Source organism: Panthera onca, chromosome B3 (genome assembly GCF_046562875.1).
Source record: "Panthera onca isolate mPanOnc1 chromosome B3, mPanOnc1 haplotype 2, whole genome shotgun sequence".
NCBI lineage: Eukaryota > Metazoa > Chordata > Mammalia > Carnivora > Felidae > Panthera > Panthera onca.
Genome location: NC_138344.1, coordinates 117780098 through 117801124, shown reverse-complemented (window position 1 = coordinate 117801124; position 21027 = coordinate 117780098). Strand labels below are relative to the sequence as shown.

General features: G+C 36.6%; 1 protein-coding gene across 12 annotated transcripts in view; it reads left to right on the top strand.

Annotated features, from left to right (window-relative positions):
- NUMB (NUMB endocytic adaptor protein) overlaps positions 1-21027 on the top strand; it is a 203836-nt gene that overhangs the window by 162860 nt on the left and 19949 nt on the right. For 9 of the 12 annotated variants that reach the window (XM_060617332.2, XM_060617338.2, XM_060617331.2 and 6 more), the window contains 2 exons: positions 1997-2029; positions 19394-19468. In XM_060617332.2, the coding sequence (XP_060473315.1) occupies positions 1997-2029; positions 19394-19468 (108 nt within the window). The remainder of the gene's footprint in view (positions 1-1996; positions 2030-19393; positions 19469-21027) is intronic. The other 3 variants (XM_060617334.2, XM_060617339.2, XM_060617333.2) reach the window with 1 other exon arrangement.

Below are 21027 nucleotides of genomic sequence, written 5' to 3'. Positions count from 1 at the left end.
GTTTAAATTCTTTTTACTTTGTATGATAAAGTTAGTTAAAGGTATTTTTCTACTCATTTATTTTGTGACATGAGTGCACAAATTAGCTGCATTGGGACTTAGATTGTATAGGATAAATAATAGAAACAACTATTGCCCATTTTCAGTGCCTTTAATGACATAGGCAGTTGCAGGATGAGTAGTAATGTCATTTATCAGTCTATTTTGTAAAAAGTGTATAGGGCCTTTGGTTATCTTGCTTGACAGTAGTTCAATACACTCTTCCTTTTAAAGGTCTTTTCTTCCCATTGTCTCTGAATGTCTCTCCTTCTCTGTCTGGGTTTTAGACTAGTTTCATTATACTGACAGTTTCTAATATGTTGTTTTTTTTATTCACTATTTGATATATTTGCTTTAATATATGTTCTTGTTTTAGCAGGTAAAAGAATCATAACTTGTTTTAAAAAAACACTAATATTCTCTGATAGCTATCTTTTAATGCATTTGCACGTCAACTTTTTTTGTTAACATCTGAAGTCTTTTATGAAGAGGGCAAACTACATGTTTAACAAGAGCTTTCCTGGGAGCTAAATTAAATATTAACAGATCTCCTTCCCTCACCTCCCTAGCCCTCAAGAATGGTGAATCTTTTAACTTGGGCTGCATCTTTAAAAGCTGATGGTTACTCACAGTCTAACAAAACTAGGGTCACCAAACTTGGCAGTAGAAATAAACTTACTCTTATTACAATAACTACCTCAATTACTTCATTGTTTTTCCAGCTTAAGTTCAAAACATTTTTTTGGAAATATTTGATGCTGTTTGTGATTTTCAAAACTTAGGTGGAAAACAAACTATTCAGTGTTTGAGAGTAGTGAATGAGTTTATAAATTGTTTGAGAGAGCAAAATTTCAGTACATTTGTCTTTTTCTAGATACTTATCCAACATTAAACGCTGATTTTAAAAACGAAAAGCTTAAAGTATAGTTCAACCAGAGTTAGGAAATGTAAAGTTAAGACAGCTTGGGTTAGAACCCATCTACTTTGCATTCAAGTTCTGATTTTAAATGGTAGCCAGCTTTCAAAGTTGTACATGCTTAAAGATTGGTGCTGGGACCATAGTTAGATAGCTCTCTCTTATCTACATAGTTTCAGAGCTGTATACTTAGAACTGTCAATGCAAGTTTCTTTATTCTAAAACAGTAACATTTTAAAAGAAAACAAAACCCTATTTTTAAAATTTGTGGTTCTTGTTTGGTTCTCAGATATATTTGTTTTTTCAGCTGCAATGAAAACATTAGCTTTGTGTTCTTTATAGCTGATTTCTTCTCTTTTTGGAATAGCACGTATCTATTATTTCCCCTATGATTGTTGTGGAATTGATCAGCCAAGAAAAAACATACAAATTGACCCTAATGCATAAGTAAGGATTCTCTAAGTAACCTCTTGAACTCAGTAAGAAAAAGTTTGACAAGGATTCTTGCTGCATACTCATAATTTAATTTTATGTGTTGCATTTTTTATGTGGTTATTCAAATGTGGACTGTTTTTTTAATTCATGACTTCCACATAGTTGACCACTGATGTTTACATTGAAAAAATGTATATGAAAATTGAAAAATGTATTTACTACTCACTATTAGGAAATTTAAAATGCAAATCTTGCCAAACCAATATGTGTTCATCTTTTTCTCTGCTGCCAAATTTGGATAATCTCTGTTTCAAAAGTAAATACAGAATACTAAACTAACTAGTTGCTCTGCATGGATACACAGGTTCTGATTTCTTCTCACTCTTTTCATGGATTCTTGGGCCATATAGTATGTTTCCCTGCATTTTCATGCACCCTTCCTTTTTCCCTGTCACTCCTGGTATGGATAACTCTTTAAAACTCTCACTCCCTCCCCTTCTCCTACTTTGCCCTTTACCCAACTTCTGTATGTGCTTATTGGTGTGAAACCCTGGGACATTTAGCCCATACAATAATAGCGCTCGACTTGTCCCCCTGTTCCTCCAGGAAAGGAAGTTCTTCAAAGGCTTCTTTGGAAAAGTAAGTTTGATGCCACATTCGTGCTTGCTTTATAAGGAGTTACACCCCTAGTATAGCACTGACATTGGTTTCTTCATAATACAGGAATTGATTTGACTATAGAGGGAAATTAATAAATTGGAAACTTGCTATCTATGATGTTAACTGTGTGTCTGTTGATACTAAAATCCAATAATTAAAGCAGATAAGTTAAAAGAGGATTATTTCCTCAAAGCTAGGTATTAAATTTAATTTGATCTTACAAAGCTGTTCATACTAGCATATTAGCTGGGTTTTTAGCAAGTGGGTTTTACTTAGTGCTCAATGTTGAGGGAGAAATGGGAAGAAAAACTAAGTTCGAGTGGAAATTGAATGTACACATTTTACATTCAGTGCTAATACTTTTATTTTTCAGTCTAAATCAAATTTCAGGTAAAGTGAGTGAAAGTACATAAACCTACATTTGGAGATTCTGTGATTTTTTTTTTTTTTTAAAACCTGGGCTGCTAATCTAAGAAAAATGATCTTAATTAGTCTACCAAATATCTATCATTATGTGGGATATTCTTTCTGTACATGCTTTTCAAGTAATGATTATTTAATGTTCAGAGTTTCTTAAAATTAAGAATATATATACAAATAGCTAAATACATTTCTAACATTTTTGTGTCAAAGCTTATCATTGTTTAGTTTTGAGTAAGTGCTACAAAATAATTCAGACTGAGACAGCATAAGAAAACACTACTGTCATTGGATAACTGACTATAAATTATAAAAAGTTAATGTGAATATAAAAATCCCATCACAATTTTTTTTTTACTAGGTGGTTTTGTTACCTTGGAAATTTGTTTTAAAGAACAAATAGTTTCCATTTCTTAAGTAAATATTTTAGTTGTAACTTGTTTTTACATGTTCATGTAGGTCACCTTTATACTATAAATTTGTCTATAAACAAATTTGAAGAGGTTGAATGGCTTGATTCAGTTTACTGCTGTGAATCTGAAATAGAAAGTCATATAATTTACCCACATATGTCACAATAAAATTTCTTAGTAGACATCTTGAGTTTGAGTTAAATTAACAAGTCTATATCTAGAAAGAACTAATTCTATAGATATCTGCATCATTACAGTTAACCCTGAACAATGCCAGGGATCAGGGCCTTCATCCCTCTCCGCAGTGGAAAATCCCTGTATGATATTTGACTCTCCATGAACTTAACTACAGTAGCCTATTGTTGACCTTACCAATAACATAAACAGCCCATCAACACATATATTTTTTTTAATGTTTATTTTTGTGAGACAGACAGAACACAAGTGGGGGAGGGGCAGAGAGAGAAGCAGACAGAAGATCTGAACATGCTCTGCACTGAGAGCAGAGAGCCCTAAGTGGAGCTCACACTCAGGATCCATGAGATCATGACCTGAGCCAAAGTCAGATGCTTAACCAACTGCGCCACCCAGGTGCCCCATCAACACATATTTTGTATGTTATATGTATTATGTACTGTATTCTTATGATAAAGTAAGCGAGAGGAAGGAAAATGTTAATTAAGAAAATCTTGTGGTACCTGGGTAGTTCAGTGGATTAAGCGACTGACTTCAGCTTAGGTCATGACCTCACGGTTCATGAGTTCTAGCCCCACATTGGACTCTCTGCTCTTGGTGTGGAGCCCACTTTGCCCGCTTCGGATCCTCTGTCTCCCTCTCTCTGCCCTTCCTCCACTTGTGCGTGCTTACTCTTTCTCTCTCTCTCTCTCTATCTCTCTCTCTCTCTCTCAAAAGTAAACATTAAAAAAATTTTTTCTTAATCTTAAAAAATACATTTACAGTACTGTATTTATCAAATCTGTACATAAGTGGATTTACACAGTTCAGTATTCAAGGGTTAACTATATAAATAGGCATTATAATTGTTAAGGAAGTTTTTGTGGATATTTATTCTTTTCCAAATAGAATTTCTCAAAGCGATTTTACATCACCATAATTATTATACAATTTAAACTAGCTTCCAAGTGATCAGTTTTTAATATGTTTACTTAGTAAAACAACCTTGGGGCACCTAGGTGGCTCAGTTGGTTAAGCATCTTGATTTTGGCTCGGGTCATGAGCTCATGGTTTGTGGTTTGAGCCCTGCTTGGGTTTCTCTCTTTCTCAAATAAATAAACTTAAAAAAAATAATAATAACCTTGTATAGACCTTGCATAGAAGGCTAGGTTATAGAAAATATTGATTTGGTTTATAGAGAAAACTTGTTAAAAGGTTATACAACATGCTGTTAGGGAACAAAGGTAGCTTTCAACTCAAAATCATCCCAAAGTGGCAATATTCATTGCTATATAGAATGGAGTCAGGGTGCACTTACAGTGTAGCTGAACTGGGTCACACTGTTGCATTTTGCAACATGATTATATGGCATGAGAAAGAAAATTAAGAATCATCTCAATCCTTAAAATAACCCTGAAATTATTATTCTCCCTGTTTTACAGTGAGGAAACTAAAGTTTATAGAGCTAGGTGTCCTGCCCAAATTCACAGATCTAATAAGTGGTAGAAGCTAGAATTTTGGACCCAGATAATTTGACTCCAAAGCCCACATTCTTAGTCACTATGCTATACAGTCACTCTGTTTTCTTATTATTTACAAACAAAGTTTTAAAGATTGAAGCTTGGGGTGCCTGGTTGGCTCAGTTGCTGAGTGTGGCTCTTAATCTCAGGGTGGTGGGTTAAAGCCCCGCACCGGGTATATAGATTACTGAAAAATAAAATCTTTAAAATAAAATAAAAAGATTTAACCTGAAAAGGTGCTAATAAATAGCTTCCTATAAACTTATTTCACTTTATGTTTTTTTGTTTATTTATTTATTTTGAGAGAGCGTGTAAGCAGGGGAGGGGCATAAAGAGAAGGAGAGAGAGAACCCAATCAGCCTCTGCACTGTCAGCGCAGAACCTGATGTGGGGCTAGAACCCACAAACGAGATCATGATCTGAGCCAAAATCAAGAGTCAGACTCTTACCTGACTGAGCCACCCAGCCACCCCTCAACTCACTTTTTTTATTAAGGCTTTAAAGAGTTTTTTTCAGGGGTTCAAACCAACATTTTATTTATTTGGAGATGCTTATTTATTTTGAATTTGTTTTAATATTTATTTTGAGAGAGAGAGCTTGAGTGGGGAAGAGGCAGAGAGAGTCCTAAGCAGGCTCTGCACTGGCAGCACAGAGTCCAGCTCGGGGCTTGATCTCACAAATCATGAGATCATGACCTGAGCCGAAACCAAGAGTTGGACGCTTAACTGACTGAGCCACACGGGAGCCCCTTATTTGGAGATATTTAAATCATACTAGTGAGTTTTACTCTCACAGAATTTCCTTAAAAGACGCTCAGCAGATGGGCAGTAGGTGTTGTACAGAAGTGTGGAATCACTAAATTGTACATCTGAAGCTAATATTATACTATATGTTAACCAACTGGAATTTAAATAAAAACTTTTTTAAAAAGGAAAAAAAGATACTAAACAATCTCCTACTAGCATCTGTGAACCATTGTGACTGTCAGAATTCTTTTGTTATTGAAGGGAGAATTCTTTTTATGGCAGGACAATTTTATTCTAATGTACAATTTTTTATGTTATAGTAAGTCATTTAAAAAATTATAAAAACCAACGGGGAAGAAGCATTACCCATAATCTCAGCAGGAATGTGCTTTTAAATGAAAAACTTTAATTTGGAGCCTTTTAAATCTTTCAAATTGCCATTATTCAACCCACTTGCGCACTAATCTACAAGAAATTGCCTGGCGGAAGAGACTTGGTTTGTCAAGTTTGCCAGGTCAATTGTGGCTTAATGAAAGCTGAAAATGAAGAATCTCATAGAACAGTATATGATAGGTAGGTTTTTTGTTTTTTGGGGTTGTTTTTGTTTTTTATTGCTTATTTACCTTTGAGAGAGATAGAGAGACACAATATGAGCAAGGGAAGGGCAGAGAGAGAGGGAGACACAGAATCGGAAGCAGGCTCCAGTCTCTGAGCTGTCAGCACAGAGCCCGACACAGGGCCTGAACCCACAAAGTGTGAGATCATGACCTGAGCTGAAGTCGGACGCCTAACCGACTGAGCCACCGAGGCATCCTGGTAGGTTTTAGGGGTTTTGTTTTTTTGTTTTTTTGTTTTTTTTTAATTAAAGTATAGTTCACATATATAACATGTTAGTTTCAGGTGTATAGTGATTTTATAGTTAATTACATTTTGAAACACTATGATAAAGGTAGTTATCTTCTGTAACCATACAATGCTACTACAATATTATTAACTATTGAGTTTTTAATCCAGTACAGTTTCTCATAAATTTTGACACTTTCTTAGCCTTCATGTCATGTATGGTTTAGTGGTCGAAGATAAAGAAAACAACAGTTAGGAAGAGGGATGTCCACCAAGCACATTTGCATAAAAGTAGGTAGATAAAAAGATTATTAGCCCTGAATCGGGATTTATAGATCATCGCCAGGAGGATTGCTTCTTCTTTTTCCTAAGTTGTTTCCTGAACCTGACCAATGGGTCACTTCCCTATTCCTGCATCACCAGTTAATGGAAGCAGTGTCTCCACAAGCTTTTGCAATAGGGAACAGATAAACCTGAGTCTGTTACTGTATTATTAGCTCATTGTAAGCTTATATGCCTCTTGGGTTTTTTTGTTTTGTTTTGTTTTTTTGAGAAAGAACACAGGCACATGTGGGAGAGGGGCAGAGAGGTAGACAGAGGGTCTGAAGTAGGCTCTGCGCACACAGCAGAGAGTCCAATGTGGGACTCGAGGTCATGACCTGAGCCGAAGTCAGATGCTTAACCGACTGAACCACCAAGGCGCCCCAAGCTTACACACGTCTTTAGAAAGAAGGAAAAAAACCCTGAGAACCATTTGCCAAACTAGCTACATTAAATTGCTCACCATTGTTAGGAGAGCCAAGAATGTACTCAACTTTTTAGGATGTACTGCATACAGCTTCATTAGTGTATTTGGCCGTACCAAATAAATACTTGATTAACTCAAGTGATTACATGACACTTAACGTTTGATTGAAAAGGATTTTATAATTTTAATATATTTGAGGCACCCTCTGAGCTAGGTAAACTATATTCCCATTTTATGAAGAACTGATTGAATACAGAGATATGAAATGTTCTTAGGCCATTGTATTAGAAAAATTCCAGTCAGTCTACCTCCTGCGAGTCTCTCTTCTATGAATTTCCTTTACTACTCACATAAAGTATTCATTTCTGGTCCCCAAATATGTAGAGATTTTTTTTTCTCCCACACCAACCAATTTTTTGCAACCTCAGCTGGTTATTCCACACTTTAGCTCAGTTCTAACACTGTCTACCTGGAGATAGTGTCTGATCCCACACCTTAAGGGCTCAGTCCCACAAGACTTCCCCTACCCTACTTCCAATGCCAGTCACAAGTAGTAAGTCCCAACGTTACCTACAAATTCTGTACAGTTTGGCTAAAACCTGGAGGTTCCCACAATTCCCTCCTCTGGTTTAATTTGCTAGAACAGCTCATAGAATTTAGGGAAATACTTAATTATGTTTACTAGTTTATTAAAAGATACGATAAAAGAAACAGAAGAAGAGCTACACTGTGAGGTCTGGGAGGGTTCCGGGAGCTTCTGTCCCTGTGGAGATGGAGTGTGTCACTCTCCTAGTATGATGCATTTGCCAACCTGGACGCTGTCTGAACCTTGTACTATTGGGGTTTTATGGAGGCTTCCTCACATAGGCGTGATCAATTATTAATGATTTCTAATCCCTTTCCTTCCCTGGAGGATGGATCTGAGGTAAGGCTGAACAAGCTTCTCATCATGGCTTGTTCTTTCTGCTGATCAGCCCTTATCTAGGAGCCTACCCAAAGTTGCCTCATCGAACAGAAGATGCTCCTTATCAGTGTCCTTATCACTTAGGAATTTACAAGGGTTTTAGGAGTTCTGTGTCAGGGATGGAGTCACAGACCAAATATCAGAACAAGAGATGCTCACAGTGCTCTTATCACTTGGGAAATAAGGAAGTTACAAGGGTTGCAGAAGCTTTCTGCCCAGAACCAGGGGCAGAGACCAGTATATATTTTCCATTATCTCAAAGCGATTTGCTTATATTTATATAGAGCTTTATAGTTTGTGATATGCTTTGACCTAATTTCTTATTTACTGTTCACAACCACTCAGTGAATTAGGATAGTTCATGAAACTACATTTTACAACCAAGCTCAAAGAAGTCACCCAGTTAGTAGTAAAGAGCAGTGCCTACCCTGAAACCAAGGTTTTCTGAAACTTGGTGCAGACTTTTTCACCTACTCCATATTGATGTTTTCTCAGAAGTACTCTAGATAGCACAAGGGCCTGAATGTTTCCCACAAACATGCATTGTATGCCTTGCACAGTTTATAAATTTGAATTAGTTGCCAAAATGTCAAACATGAGAGTTTTCACATGAAACTTAGAATATCTTAAGAATTGGAAGATCTGGTAAAACAATGCTTTCTATGTGGCAGCAGTGGCTTGAGTTGAGTAGCCAGTGTACCCTTTGGTTGCCTATTTGCCATAATCCCTGCAACTCCCTAATGTCCTTGCACTCAGCCTGCTTCACTCATTTGTTATCTGCTTTTAACCCTGTAGATATTTGAGTTTATGAACTCCTCCTTGGGCTATTATGTCACTTTGAATTCGGAGAGGGGAGGGCACTTCTAACTGTGTAAAAATCACCAAAAATACTATATCTGTTCTTAGCAGATCCTGTTAATGTCCTGCCAAATATATTTTTTCATGTTCTTTTGCTTTTTCAGTTGTTAAATGGCATAATTAGAAATGGTTGTCTTTTAGAGAATGCATGGTTGAAGAGTAATATGTGGTTATATTACTTTCAGTCCTAATTGTTGAGAGAAAACATTTTGTGGTATTAATGACTACTCTTAAAGTCAGTGTACTCAACATCTACATTCTATTTTAGATTTCCCAGATTTTCTCCTCTGTAACAAATCATACTTACTGCTTACCTTCATTCTGGATCCTTTTCTTTAAGAGAGAGGGAATATCTGCTGCCTCTTTCCTTGTCTTCCTGTTTTTTAAATTCCCATGCCCTTATGTAAATTTTACCTTCTTTTGTATTTTATTAGATGCACCTTTTATGATTTAGGTTTTTTTTTTCCCCTTTTGAAGTCCATTGTAACAAATTTCTGAAGGAAAAAAAAAGACAATCTCAAGAGTTATCAGAAGATTTCCAATTATCCTTGGTTTCATTATTTCCTATAACATGATCAACTAATATGTCAAACACTGACCTCTTCTAGATTACAAACAAATTCATCAACTTTTGGAGTCATCTTTTTTAATTTGTATTCATGAAAACACAATGGTTCTTGAGCTCAAATCACACTGTGTAAAACATGCTAGGGAGTATGCTAGGCTATCTAGATATAAAGATGAGCAAGACAATCTTTTTTTTTTTTTTTTTTTTTTTTTTTAGCTCTTACTTTCTCATTTTTAGGTAACTATTTGACACTTCTTTTTTCCTTAAGCCTCCAGAATTTCTTACTCTGTTCTCTTTCAGCTGATGACCTTGCTTCTTACGTCACTGAAAAAATAGAATCAATCAGAAGAAAACTCTAGCATGCGCTGGCACCGCATCTACTCACCTACCTACATCCATGCCCATATGCTCTGTTTTCCCTCCTATTCAGGAGATGAACTGTATGAGCTCCTCGCCGAGACCATCTCCTCCACTAGATTCTTATTATTCCAGTTCTTTATTACTCCAGCAATGCTCCCCACACTCTTTTCCATATCAGTTTTTCTTTCTTATAGTGGATCAAAACAAATCATCTTTATTTAAAAAATGTTTCTTCTTGGTGCCTTCAGTTTCTGCTCTCCCTTCCTCTGTTAAACCTATTTAATCAGTCTTTTTACCTTCACCACTCCACCAAAGCTGTTCTTGTCAAGTTTTTTTTCTGTATCATTATTCTAAAGGTCCTACCTACCCCCTTACCCGACCTATCAGCAGATCTCTCATAGTCCATTCCTCCCCTGCTATAAAACACAGTTCATCTGGAGTTCAGGGATCCTGCTCTTGGTTTTCCCTCATATTGCTGCCTACTTCCCAGTCTGTGGACTCTTCTCTACCTACACCTCTCCCTTGATGATCTCATCCAGTGTCATGGATTTAAATACCATTTCTGTGCCAATGACTGAAATTTCTATCTTGACATTGCCTCTTGACTTCATAGTGGTGTTTCCATCATAGAAGCAATATAGCATAGGGGCTAGGGCACAGACTCTGAAGAGTCAGGTTCTTGCATTTAATCATGGCTCAGCCACTTACTAGCTTTGTGACCTTGGGAAAGGTTCTTAACTATTCTGTATCTCAGTTTCCCCTGTATAAAAAAATAATAATAATAATACCAACCTCATGTGATTATTGTGAAAATTAAATAAGTAAATATTAGCAAAGTGCACAAAACAGCCTGCAATAGTGGGCAATGTTAGGTATTGTTATCATCATCCTCATCATCATCATTAAACACTTTATATGAGGCATTTCATGCCGTGTCACAGACCTAATTCCTAATCTTTTCCTCCCAAACTACTTTCCCCTAATCTTCCCCATCTCACTATACAACAGCTCTGTACCTGTGCTCTGGCTAAAAATCCTGGATCTAATCTTTACTCCTCTCTTTCTGTTGTACCCTATGTCTATTCCATCAACAGTTTCTGTCTCATTACCTCTGAGCTGCTGCCCTGATCCAAGCCATCTTCTCCTCTCACCTGAGTCATTGCAGTGGTGTTCTACTTCTGCTTTCATTGTTGTTCCCCTTACCATCTGTTCGCAAGATATCAGCCTGAGTGATCTTTTTAAGACAGAGGGCTCATTGTATGGTTCCACTACCCCAGATCCTCCAGTAGCTTTTTGCCCTACTCAGAATAAAAGCCAGAGTCTTTTAGGCCTTCTAGGCCATGGTACATGAATTCCCACTGTCCCTTCTCCTATCTTCTACTCTCCCTCAGTTCCATCCACGCTAGCTTCTTGGATATTCCTTGAACCCACTAGCTATGCTTCCGCTTCAGGACCTTTGCACTTGCTGTAACCTCTATTCTGGAATACATATCATCCAGATATATGCATGGCTCACTTCATCTCTTTCCATTCCTTCTTCAAAAGCCCCATTCTCAGTGAGGCATTCACTGAGAACCTCATTTTAAATTCCAAATACCACCTTCCTCTATATACACATACTTTGTGTTCTTCCTCTTTGCTTTATTTTTCTCTGATAGGGCTTATCACCATTTCCCATACCATACAGTTTATTTATTTGTTTGTCTTTTCTTCGCTAAAACATAAGCTCTCTTAAGACTGAAATCTTCACTTACTTTGTTCACTGCTGAGTCTTTAATGCCTAAAATAGTATGTGATCCATAGGACCTGCTCCAAAATATTTGAATTAGTGAATGAATAAATGAATGAATGACAAATGCACTGCTTTCAAGTTCAACCTGTAGTGGAAGGAATCAGGTAAAGAAATGGTTACCAAATCATGTGACAGAAACAGGTATTACAAGAGCAGAGAGGAAGATTGAATGTGAGAGTGTGATGAAGGCTTCTAGGAGGAGGTGACACCTAAGGCTGAGATGTAAAACAATGACTTCCAGTTAAACTAAGAGGAGAAAGGCATTTCCGACAGAAGGAACAGCATTCACAGGACCACTGGGATGAGAGAGAAACATGCTCTCCTACTCACTCATTCATTCAAGCTAGGGATATGCAGAAGGATATGCAGATGCCCCAAGCTTTGGGCATGGTTGAGCAAGCATCGGGGAATTGTTCATTGTGAGAAGGGGCATGATGAATTTGGTTTTAGACAGGTTGAATTTGAGATACCTGTGGAATCTTCATAGTATTAGAATAATCCCTAGGTTCCCCCCTTCTGACAATTAAAAGTGACTTAGCAAACTGGAAGAGCTGAACTGCCTCCAGAAATCTTTCTTTGCTGTTTGTTTCAACCTTCATGCTGTTTGCTACCTTTAAAGGCTCCTCTCACTTATAATGCAGGAAATATAGTGTAACTTAATGTCCCAGATTAAAGGGTTACTGTAGTGTTAGTGAAACAGCCATTAGAGATAATGCCAGCCTCAAATACTGGTGAAAGTTGTGTTTCTTTCCCTTTGCCATTTTGTCCTTTAGGGAATATTCACTGTATCTTGGAATTATAAGACAAAATTTGTTCCTTATACAGTTCTGTTCGTAAATTCAAATATCATTTTAAGGTCTTTCTCAGATTTAAAAAAAAAATGAAGCCCATTTTTCTGTGAAACAAACGCTTCTTACTCATTTATTACAAGGCATACCACGTTATAGTTGCCTGTTAGCATGTCATTACTCTGTAATGACTGGGTTATCTCTGTGTGTAGGTGTGACAGAAAGACTGACCAGTGATTCTTTACATGTTGGGTACACTCGAAGATCATTTTGGTTTGTAGAGAAAGAACGTTGCACAATAGAGTGGCAAATTACTATTGCTCAGAAAGAGTGACTTGCTCTGCCTTTCCTGCCCAAAGTGGTCTGTTTGCTGCAGTTGCTTCTTAACATTTCATTTATGCCAGATTATGCTTCCTGTGTGTCTTTACAGCATTTATTTGCTTTGGCTTAAACATTAGAACAGCTGTTTAACCTTTTTGCTCTTATCTACTATCACACATCTAGCAGAATTGTCTTGCCTGCAAATATCACTTCTATTTATGTTGATTAATTGCACGTTCTTATCTCATTGGTGATCTTGGGAATCAGAACTCTGGAGTTGGGCAGCACTGAGATCTGAGTTGCAATTTAAAACAATAGATAGCATATAAGCACATTTGTAAAAGAAAGAAGGAAAGAATAAGGGAAAGATAGGGAAGGAAAAAGGAAAGAAAAGAAAGAAAGAAAAGGGAAGGGAAGGGAGAAGGGAAAGGGAAGAAAAAGAATAAGGATAATTCAGAGATATAATTCCAAATGAGTCTAGTATTTCAATATTGTCTTTCCAAAAAGATTTAATTAGTGGTTACTTTTCAGGGATTATGATGATTTACATCAGAGGTTGGCAAACTATGGCCCACTGTTTTTATAAATAAAGCTTTACGGGAACAAAGCTATGCCCATTTGTTTACATATTGTCTGTGGCTGCTTTTCCACTATAGTAGCAGAGTTAATTAGTTGTGACATAGACTCTATAACCTGCAAAGCTTTAAATATTTGACATCTGGTCCCTCACAGAAAGTTTGCCAATCTCTGATTTAAACAGTTTAAAAACGTATTTCTCCAACTGGAAGTCTGAAGTACTTCCCTAGATAATACCAATATGTAAAATTAAAGAGCAACCATAAGGATATGCCTACCAAGACTATCACCAATATGTGATCATCATCCTTTTTCTTTCTTTAAGTGATGTCTACTTTTTAAAAACAAGCAAACAATCTTTGGAGATAGGTAGGTAGATAACAGTTCTTTGTTGTAATTAGTTATTTCAATTGCCTTTTATTGTGAGTAGCTTTTATATTTAGGGGAAAGTGATCTTTCAGTGTACTTAGCTAAAGTTACTATTTCTGTGTCAGTTTTGCAGTCATTTTGTTTCTTCGCTTATATTTTCATTTGAACATTACCTGTGCATTTCTCTTACTTGCAGTACAAGTTTCTTAATTCAATAATTTGTAATAGATCCACTAACTGCTATCATTTTCTCTTAATATCAGAGTCTGTTTAATTTCTGTATTAGCTTATGTCTACCTATATAAAAAAGCGCTTATGGCAGATGTTAATTTTAAAATTCTAAGTTGGACTTATAGAGAGTTGCATGGTTTCTAGCTCAGTTATACTTGATATTTGTCATGTTTCACTCATAGGTTAGTGTGATCTTCTCAGATTTTACCAGTTTAAATATGAAGTTACTTAAGTTCTGTCCATGTTATTAAACGCATCTTCTTTCCTTGAAGAATAAGCAATTTTCTTTTTGTTGTAAAACCATGTTTTTCATAAGTGACTAATCAATGTGAACTACCTATAACTTTGAAATTATTTAAAAAATAGTTTTGGAACAATGGTAATGAAGTATTATGTAGTCTTTTTTTAAGGGGTGTTTGCATCACTAAGATGTACCTAAATTCTGTATTTCATACTTACTCTGGGTTATCTTTGTATTTCAGTCTTTTGGTTAGCTAACTTTGACCTTCCCTCCTAGGATATTGGCTTGAATAGACATTTTTAGGACACATAAAAGCAAAAACTTTGATCTTCTATGACTTTTATCATTTTCTGAAAAGTGCTTGGCAATCTTAGTTTATATTATCAGAATGGAAGACTATAAAATGCACAAATACTACAGGAGCATTGCTACCATAGAATATGTATGATGAAGTCTGGACTTAAATTCAGCTACAGGTGTCTTTGAGTGTTAATATCTCAACATCTGATTGAAGTAACTATATGTATCCAAGAATCGGCACCCAAATGTGAGAACAAATACAAGAACTCATACTATGTTTTCTTCCCCTATTTAGAAGATCAAAGGCCATGGAATATGATAAATACAGTGCCTCAGTGATATATTAGTACAATACCATAAAATTTATTATATAGGCATACCTCAAAAAAGCAGAGATGTTTTCATAACAGTGTAATTTGGGCCAAGAAAATGTTATATTTTGCTACATATGGTAAGGAGACTAAATGAGGAACAATCCCATTCTAAAATGACCTTTGAGGGGCACCTGGCTGCCTCAGTCAGAGAAGCATGCAACTCTTGTTCTCGGGATCATGAATCTGAGCTCCACGTTTGGTGTAGAGATTACTTAAATAATGACCTTTGATTTTTTTTCTGCTTTCAGTCTCCCAACCTGGAAGTAGTCCTATCTGTTGACTCAGATGCTGAATACTGCAGACTACAGTTGAACAATCAGTGGACTGATAAAGCTGCAAATTTAAATTTCTTACACAGGATTTTCACTGTCATTTGTCAGTCTTCTGTGTTACTGATCAACTGTCCCTTATTCCCTTTAGTAGATATTTAGCAACTTTATTCCTTCAGCAGATATTTCTTTTTTTTTTTTTTCCTAATGTTTATTTTTGAGAGAGACAGAGTGTGAGCGGGAGTGGGGCAGAGAGAGGGGGAGACATAGAATCCCAAGCAGGCTCCAGGCTCTGAGCTGCCAGCACAGAGCCAATGTGGGGCTCAAACCAACAAACCGTGAGATCACGACCTAAGCCAAAGTTGGACACTTAACCAGCTGAGCCACCCAGGCACTCCCAGAAGATATTTCTTAAACTCCTATACTGTGTCAGGCATTGTTCTAAGCTCTGAGGTTACAACAGTAAATAATAAAGATGGAAAAAATCCCTGCCCTCATGGAGCAAATCATGGTGCAAAAGCTTAGGGTGACTGTCTGAGCCCCACTCAGACCTCTTCTGTAAAGGCACCTGCTACTATGTGGATACTGGGTCCCAGCACCTATTTTTTATCTTTTTTGTCAACTTTTAAATTGTGTTTTATTGAAGTATAGTGGACACACAATGTTACATTAGTTTCAGGTGTACAACGTAGAGGTGCAACAAGTCTATACATTATGCTATGCTCACCACAAGTGTAGCTTCCATCTGTCACTACAATGCTATTACAGTTCCATTGACTATATTTATCATTATGACTGATTCATTCCATAACTGGAAGCCTGTATATCCCACTCCCATTGACGTATTTAGTCCATTCCTCCCCCCTTCCCCTCTCTCATCAGTGTGTTCTCTGTATTTATGGATCTGTTTCTGCTGGGGGTTTTTGTTTGTTTTTTAGATTCTACCTACAAGTGAAATCATATGATATTTGTCTTTCTCTATCTGACTTATTTCACTTAGCATAATACCCTCTAGGTCCATCCATGTTGTCACAAATGATAGGATCTCGTTCTTTTTTATATTCCATTGTGTGTGTGCTTTAACCCTTCTTTATCCATTCATCTATCGATGGACGCTGGGGTTGCTTCCATATCTTGGCTGATGTAAATAATGCTACAATAAATACATGGGTGCATATATCTTTACAAATTAGTGTTTTCCTTTTCTTTGGGTAAATACCCAGTAGTGGAATTACTGGATCATATGGTATTTCTATTTAATTTTTTCAAAGGCTGCATCAGTTTACATTCCCGCAACAGTACATGAGGGTTTCCTTTTCTCCACGTCCTCGCCAGCACTTGTTATTTTTTTGTCTTTTTTATTCTAGCCATTCTGACAGGTCTGAAGTGATATCTCATTGTAGTTTTGATTTGTATTTCCTTGCTACTATAGTGATGTTGAACATCTGTGTATGCATCTGTTGGGTATCTGTATGTCTTCTTTGGAAAAGTGCCCATTTAGGTCCTCTGCTCAATTTTAATCAGATTATTTAGGGTTTTTTGGTGTTGAGTATTTTGAATATTAACCCCTTATTGGATATATAATTTGTAAATATCTTCTCCCATTCAGTAGGTTGCCTTTTCATTTTGTGCATGGTTTCCTTTGCTGTGCAAAAGCTTAGGAACGGTTTTTTGAAGAGAGTATTTAATATTTACAGATTCTTCTTGCCTTTCATTTACTTCTCAACCCAACCTAGTCTGACTTCCACTTCTGTATTAGTCAAGACCTCCAGAAAAACAGAACCACTGTCTGTTTTCTATTTCTGTGTGCATGTATACACACATATATGTATATGTATATATTTAGATATCTATATCTATACATATATAGAGAGGGAGGGGCTTAAGAATTGGGGCAGGCAAGTCTGAAATGTATAGGGCCAGCCAGCAGGCTGGACGCTCAGGCAGAATTTCTGTATTAGAGACTTGAGGCAAAATCTCTTCTCAGGGAAGCCTGTTTTTAACCCTTAAGGTATTCAACTGATTAGATGAGTCCCACCCATATTATCAAGGGTAATCTCCTTTATCCAAAGTCAATTGCTTGTAAATATTAATCACATCTACAAAATATCTTCAAAGCAACATCTAGACTACTGTTTGACCAAAAAACTGTGTGATCATAGCATAGCCAATTTGACACACAAAATTAACCATTACAACTCTATCACTCTACCACATCTTCTTCATTGCTAAATCCAGTGGACACTTTTCACATCTTTCCTTGCTTAATCACTTTGCAACACTTGACATTTTGGACCGCCTGCTGTTTCTTGAAACCCTTCTCCCTTAGTTTCAATAACCCTAGTCTCTCCATTCTTCTTTCCCTTTGGCTATTCTTTTTCTGATGCTTCAGAGACTCATTTTCTCCCAATTATTTAATTATTGATATTCTCTCCAGGTCTTGGCCCTCTTTTTACTCCCATGATTGATATTTCCCAAACTAAAATTCCATCTTAGAATTCTCTACTGAGTTTCAGACCTAAATATCCAATAACCTGTTGTTTATCTCTACCTGGATATTGCATAGGCATCCCAAACTTTGCTTGTCTAAAACTGGAATCCTGTTCTTCCCCTCTCAAACTTGTTTTTGCATCTCTTCTTTTCTCTTAGTTTGTGGTACCGTCTTTACCTAATTACCCAAGCCAGGAACCTGAGAGGGATCTTCCTATTTCTGTCTTATATTTTCCATTTAAAACTTTCTCATCTGTATCCCAATCTCAATGAAAAGAGCTTAACCCTCATTTTCTGCCATCTGGAATCATGTTGTGGTCTTTCAGCCTCCTTTTCAGTCTCTTTCCAACCCATCTATACTGCTGCCACAGTGATATTTTTTAAATGCATTTAAAAATTCAGTCAGTAGCTCCTAATTGCCTATGTAATTAAGATAGAATTCTTTAGTAAGTGTACAAGGCTCTCCATGGCTAGGCCTTTCCTATGCTTTATCTTCTACTGCTCCTCGCTTAACCATCCCACTTTCAAGCTTTTAAAGAGCACAGACTTGCCATGTTGTTTGCTTCCATATCCTGTGCTGCTGTTTCTTTTGACTGCCATGTCCACAACCTCTGTCACTTCCCTGACTCCTTACCCCTACATTGTGCATCTAGAGAAATTATTTCAGTACCTAGTTTGATCTTCTCCTTTGAATAACCTTCCTTGATTCCACAAATAGATTTGACCATGCCTCCTTGCTGACATCATTATACATTTTTCAGCTCTACTATAACACTTACTACTATATTATTTATCTTTTGTTTAATCATCACCTTTCAGTGGGCTGTAAATTTTTAAGTGTTTCTGCTGCCTGGCATGTGCTAAGCTCTTATCAGATGCATGGTGATAGTGGAGATGAGCCCAGAGTAAAGCACACAGTTCATTTAAATAAGGCCATGCCTTCCATATGGAGGAGCTCTGGGCTTGGACACATACAGAGGAGAATGGTAGACATTTCTTTATCCTCTTCTGTCCCTTCTAGAGGCTGCTGCAACTTTTTACTACCAGTTTCCTTTTAATTTATACTTTTTTTATGATGTTCTAACACCTATTCTCAGCCTTTATTTTGCATTCGTTTTATTTTGCTTGTATCCTTGGAGCATTTGAAAAGACAGGAAGGTGTTAAGTTACTATTACAAAGTCCCACTGTCTCATTTTCATTCCATCACAAGAGAAATCCTACATCAGCTTGTTCTCACATGATTCTTGTGTGCCAAAAGAAGTCTTTTCTCAGCCAGTAAAAAGAATTCATGTAATAATAATAATATTTTTAAAAATTTTTTAAATCCTCCTATGTCCCCAAAATGTCTCCATGCATTTAATGTCAAATTAAAAACTAAACCAGTTCTGTGTTAATCCTGAGAGAAGAAATAATGGTCTTTAAAGATTATTATAGAAATAATGAAGACGTCTTGGGTATTTAACATGAAAATTTCAGATGACCAAGGGTTCTGCTGTACACATCGGAGTCAGAGGATAGGTCAGCATCTCAATTTAGACCTATGTATATTGCTTTTTACTGTAAATACGTTTGTAGAAGATACTTGTGGTGTAACTCCTTATGTATTAATATTTACCTGACTCTTGGTTTTCTTGGTTGATTTTTTAAAGGGGTGAAGAATCTACTTATGAATTCTTTGCCCTTTATGGAATGTGATATCATGGTTTTGAGTCCACCTGTCCCTTCCCCCTTACTTAATTTTATCTTATTGTTTTGCCTTGTGTTTCTACAATAATGGCTTTGGCTTGTTTTTTTCCTGAATGTTTCTGCAGTTTGGTTTGAGTATCTGGCTTTGGGCACCCCTCCTGAACTCGGACTCCATCTGTACTTGTGACTTTTGGAAGGCAGAAGTCAGTGTTTTCTATTGAAGATGACTTTTTTTTTTAAATATTATATATCTGTGTGTCTCCCCCCTTCCTTTTTGGTTTCTCTTAAAAGACTGGAAAGAAAGCAGTTAAGGCAGTCCTGTGGGTATCAGCAGATGGACTCAGAGTTGTGGATGAAAAAACTAAGGTAAACATTTTATATGCTTTAATGTGTTACTGCTCATGTTTTTTAAATTTTATCCCTAATGATCAGATATAATGCCATTAAGCTGCTGCACTCATTCTGTATCCTTCCACTTTGTCCAAAGTACAGTCTTCTGAGATACTAGTGTTCAGGAAACGAAATTAGTTACTCATTTACCTTATAAAAAATACAATTCTCTCAGTATTTTGCTCTACATGACAGCATGTTTATGTAGTGAGCATTTGAATTTAATGTTAAGATTTCGTTCTTACACATTTTAAGAAAATGTTTAGCCCCACAGATTTGGTGTAAAAGATGATGGACCTTTTACCAAATTAAAAAAAAAAAAAGACCACACCTGAAGTTTCTTCTTGTTCCTTAATAAAGGGAACTATATTCTTAGAAAGTGATATTTGAAATGATTAACCTGCCATTTAACCAAACACCCAATTTAAGTGAAATCTTAAGGACTAGTAAATGGCTTATTTGGTTAACATTTACTTAGAATCTACATAATATCTCAAATCATAAGTGGCATTTATCATTTGAAAGAAAATGGTCCTACACGCATAAAGAATAAAGACATAGAGAGGGGCAGGTGGGTAATGGGCATTGCGGAGGGCAGTTGTTGGGATGAGCTCTGGGTGTTGTATGGAAACCAATTTGATGATAAATTATATTAAGAAAAGAGAGAGACACAGACTCTGACCTTAGAGACCATAAAAGTGTTATATAAGCACATTTAATCATTAATTAAAATTTCCTAAGAGACCTAAAGCCTGGAGAAATTTTAACATGAAGGCAATTTTTCTAAAAAAATTCATGTATTATTGAAGGGTTGGGGGGGAGTCTGCAGGTAAAGAGCAATTTTGATGGGTAACTTGTCTGATACATTTTAAGTGACTTAATACAGCTGCATGAGTTCTTTTGACCTTCCATCGAAGGCTTTTTTTTTTTTTAATTTCAAGAGAAGTGGTACCCTTTTTTTAATGTTTATTTATTTTTGAGAGACAGAGTATAAACAGGGGAGGGGCAGAGAGAGGGAGACACAGAATTGCAAGCAGGCTCCAGGCTCTGAGCTGTCAGCACAGAGCCCAGCTCGGGACTCAGACTCACGAACTGCGAGATGATGACCTGAGCTGAAGTTGGACACTCAACCGACTGCGCCACCCAGGCGCCCCTCTACACATCTTTTAAAGCTTTAAAAGCTTAAATGTACTGCCCTCTTAAAATTTGTTTTGTAGTCCTCTGCCCTGCTCTTAAATGCTTGCCATAAAAGGAATATGTGAGCCAAAGTAGGACACTTAACCGACTGGGCCAACCAGGCGTCCCAAGAAGTGGTACTCTTAAATGTACATTATTATTGAAAACAATGATCATTTAAATTTATTGTTAAGAACTTATGTATTTTTTTAATGTTTTGGATGAAATGTGTTATACATGGAGGCTATGTTTTTAATTGTTTTATACCAGTTAGAAAGTAATTTTGCCCCCTGCTGGCGACTTGTAGCACTGGTATTAAATTGGTTCTTTTTCCACCTTTAGTGATAATAGTAATTGGT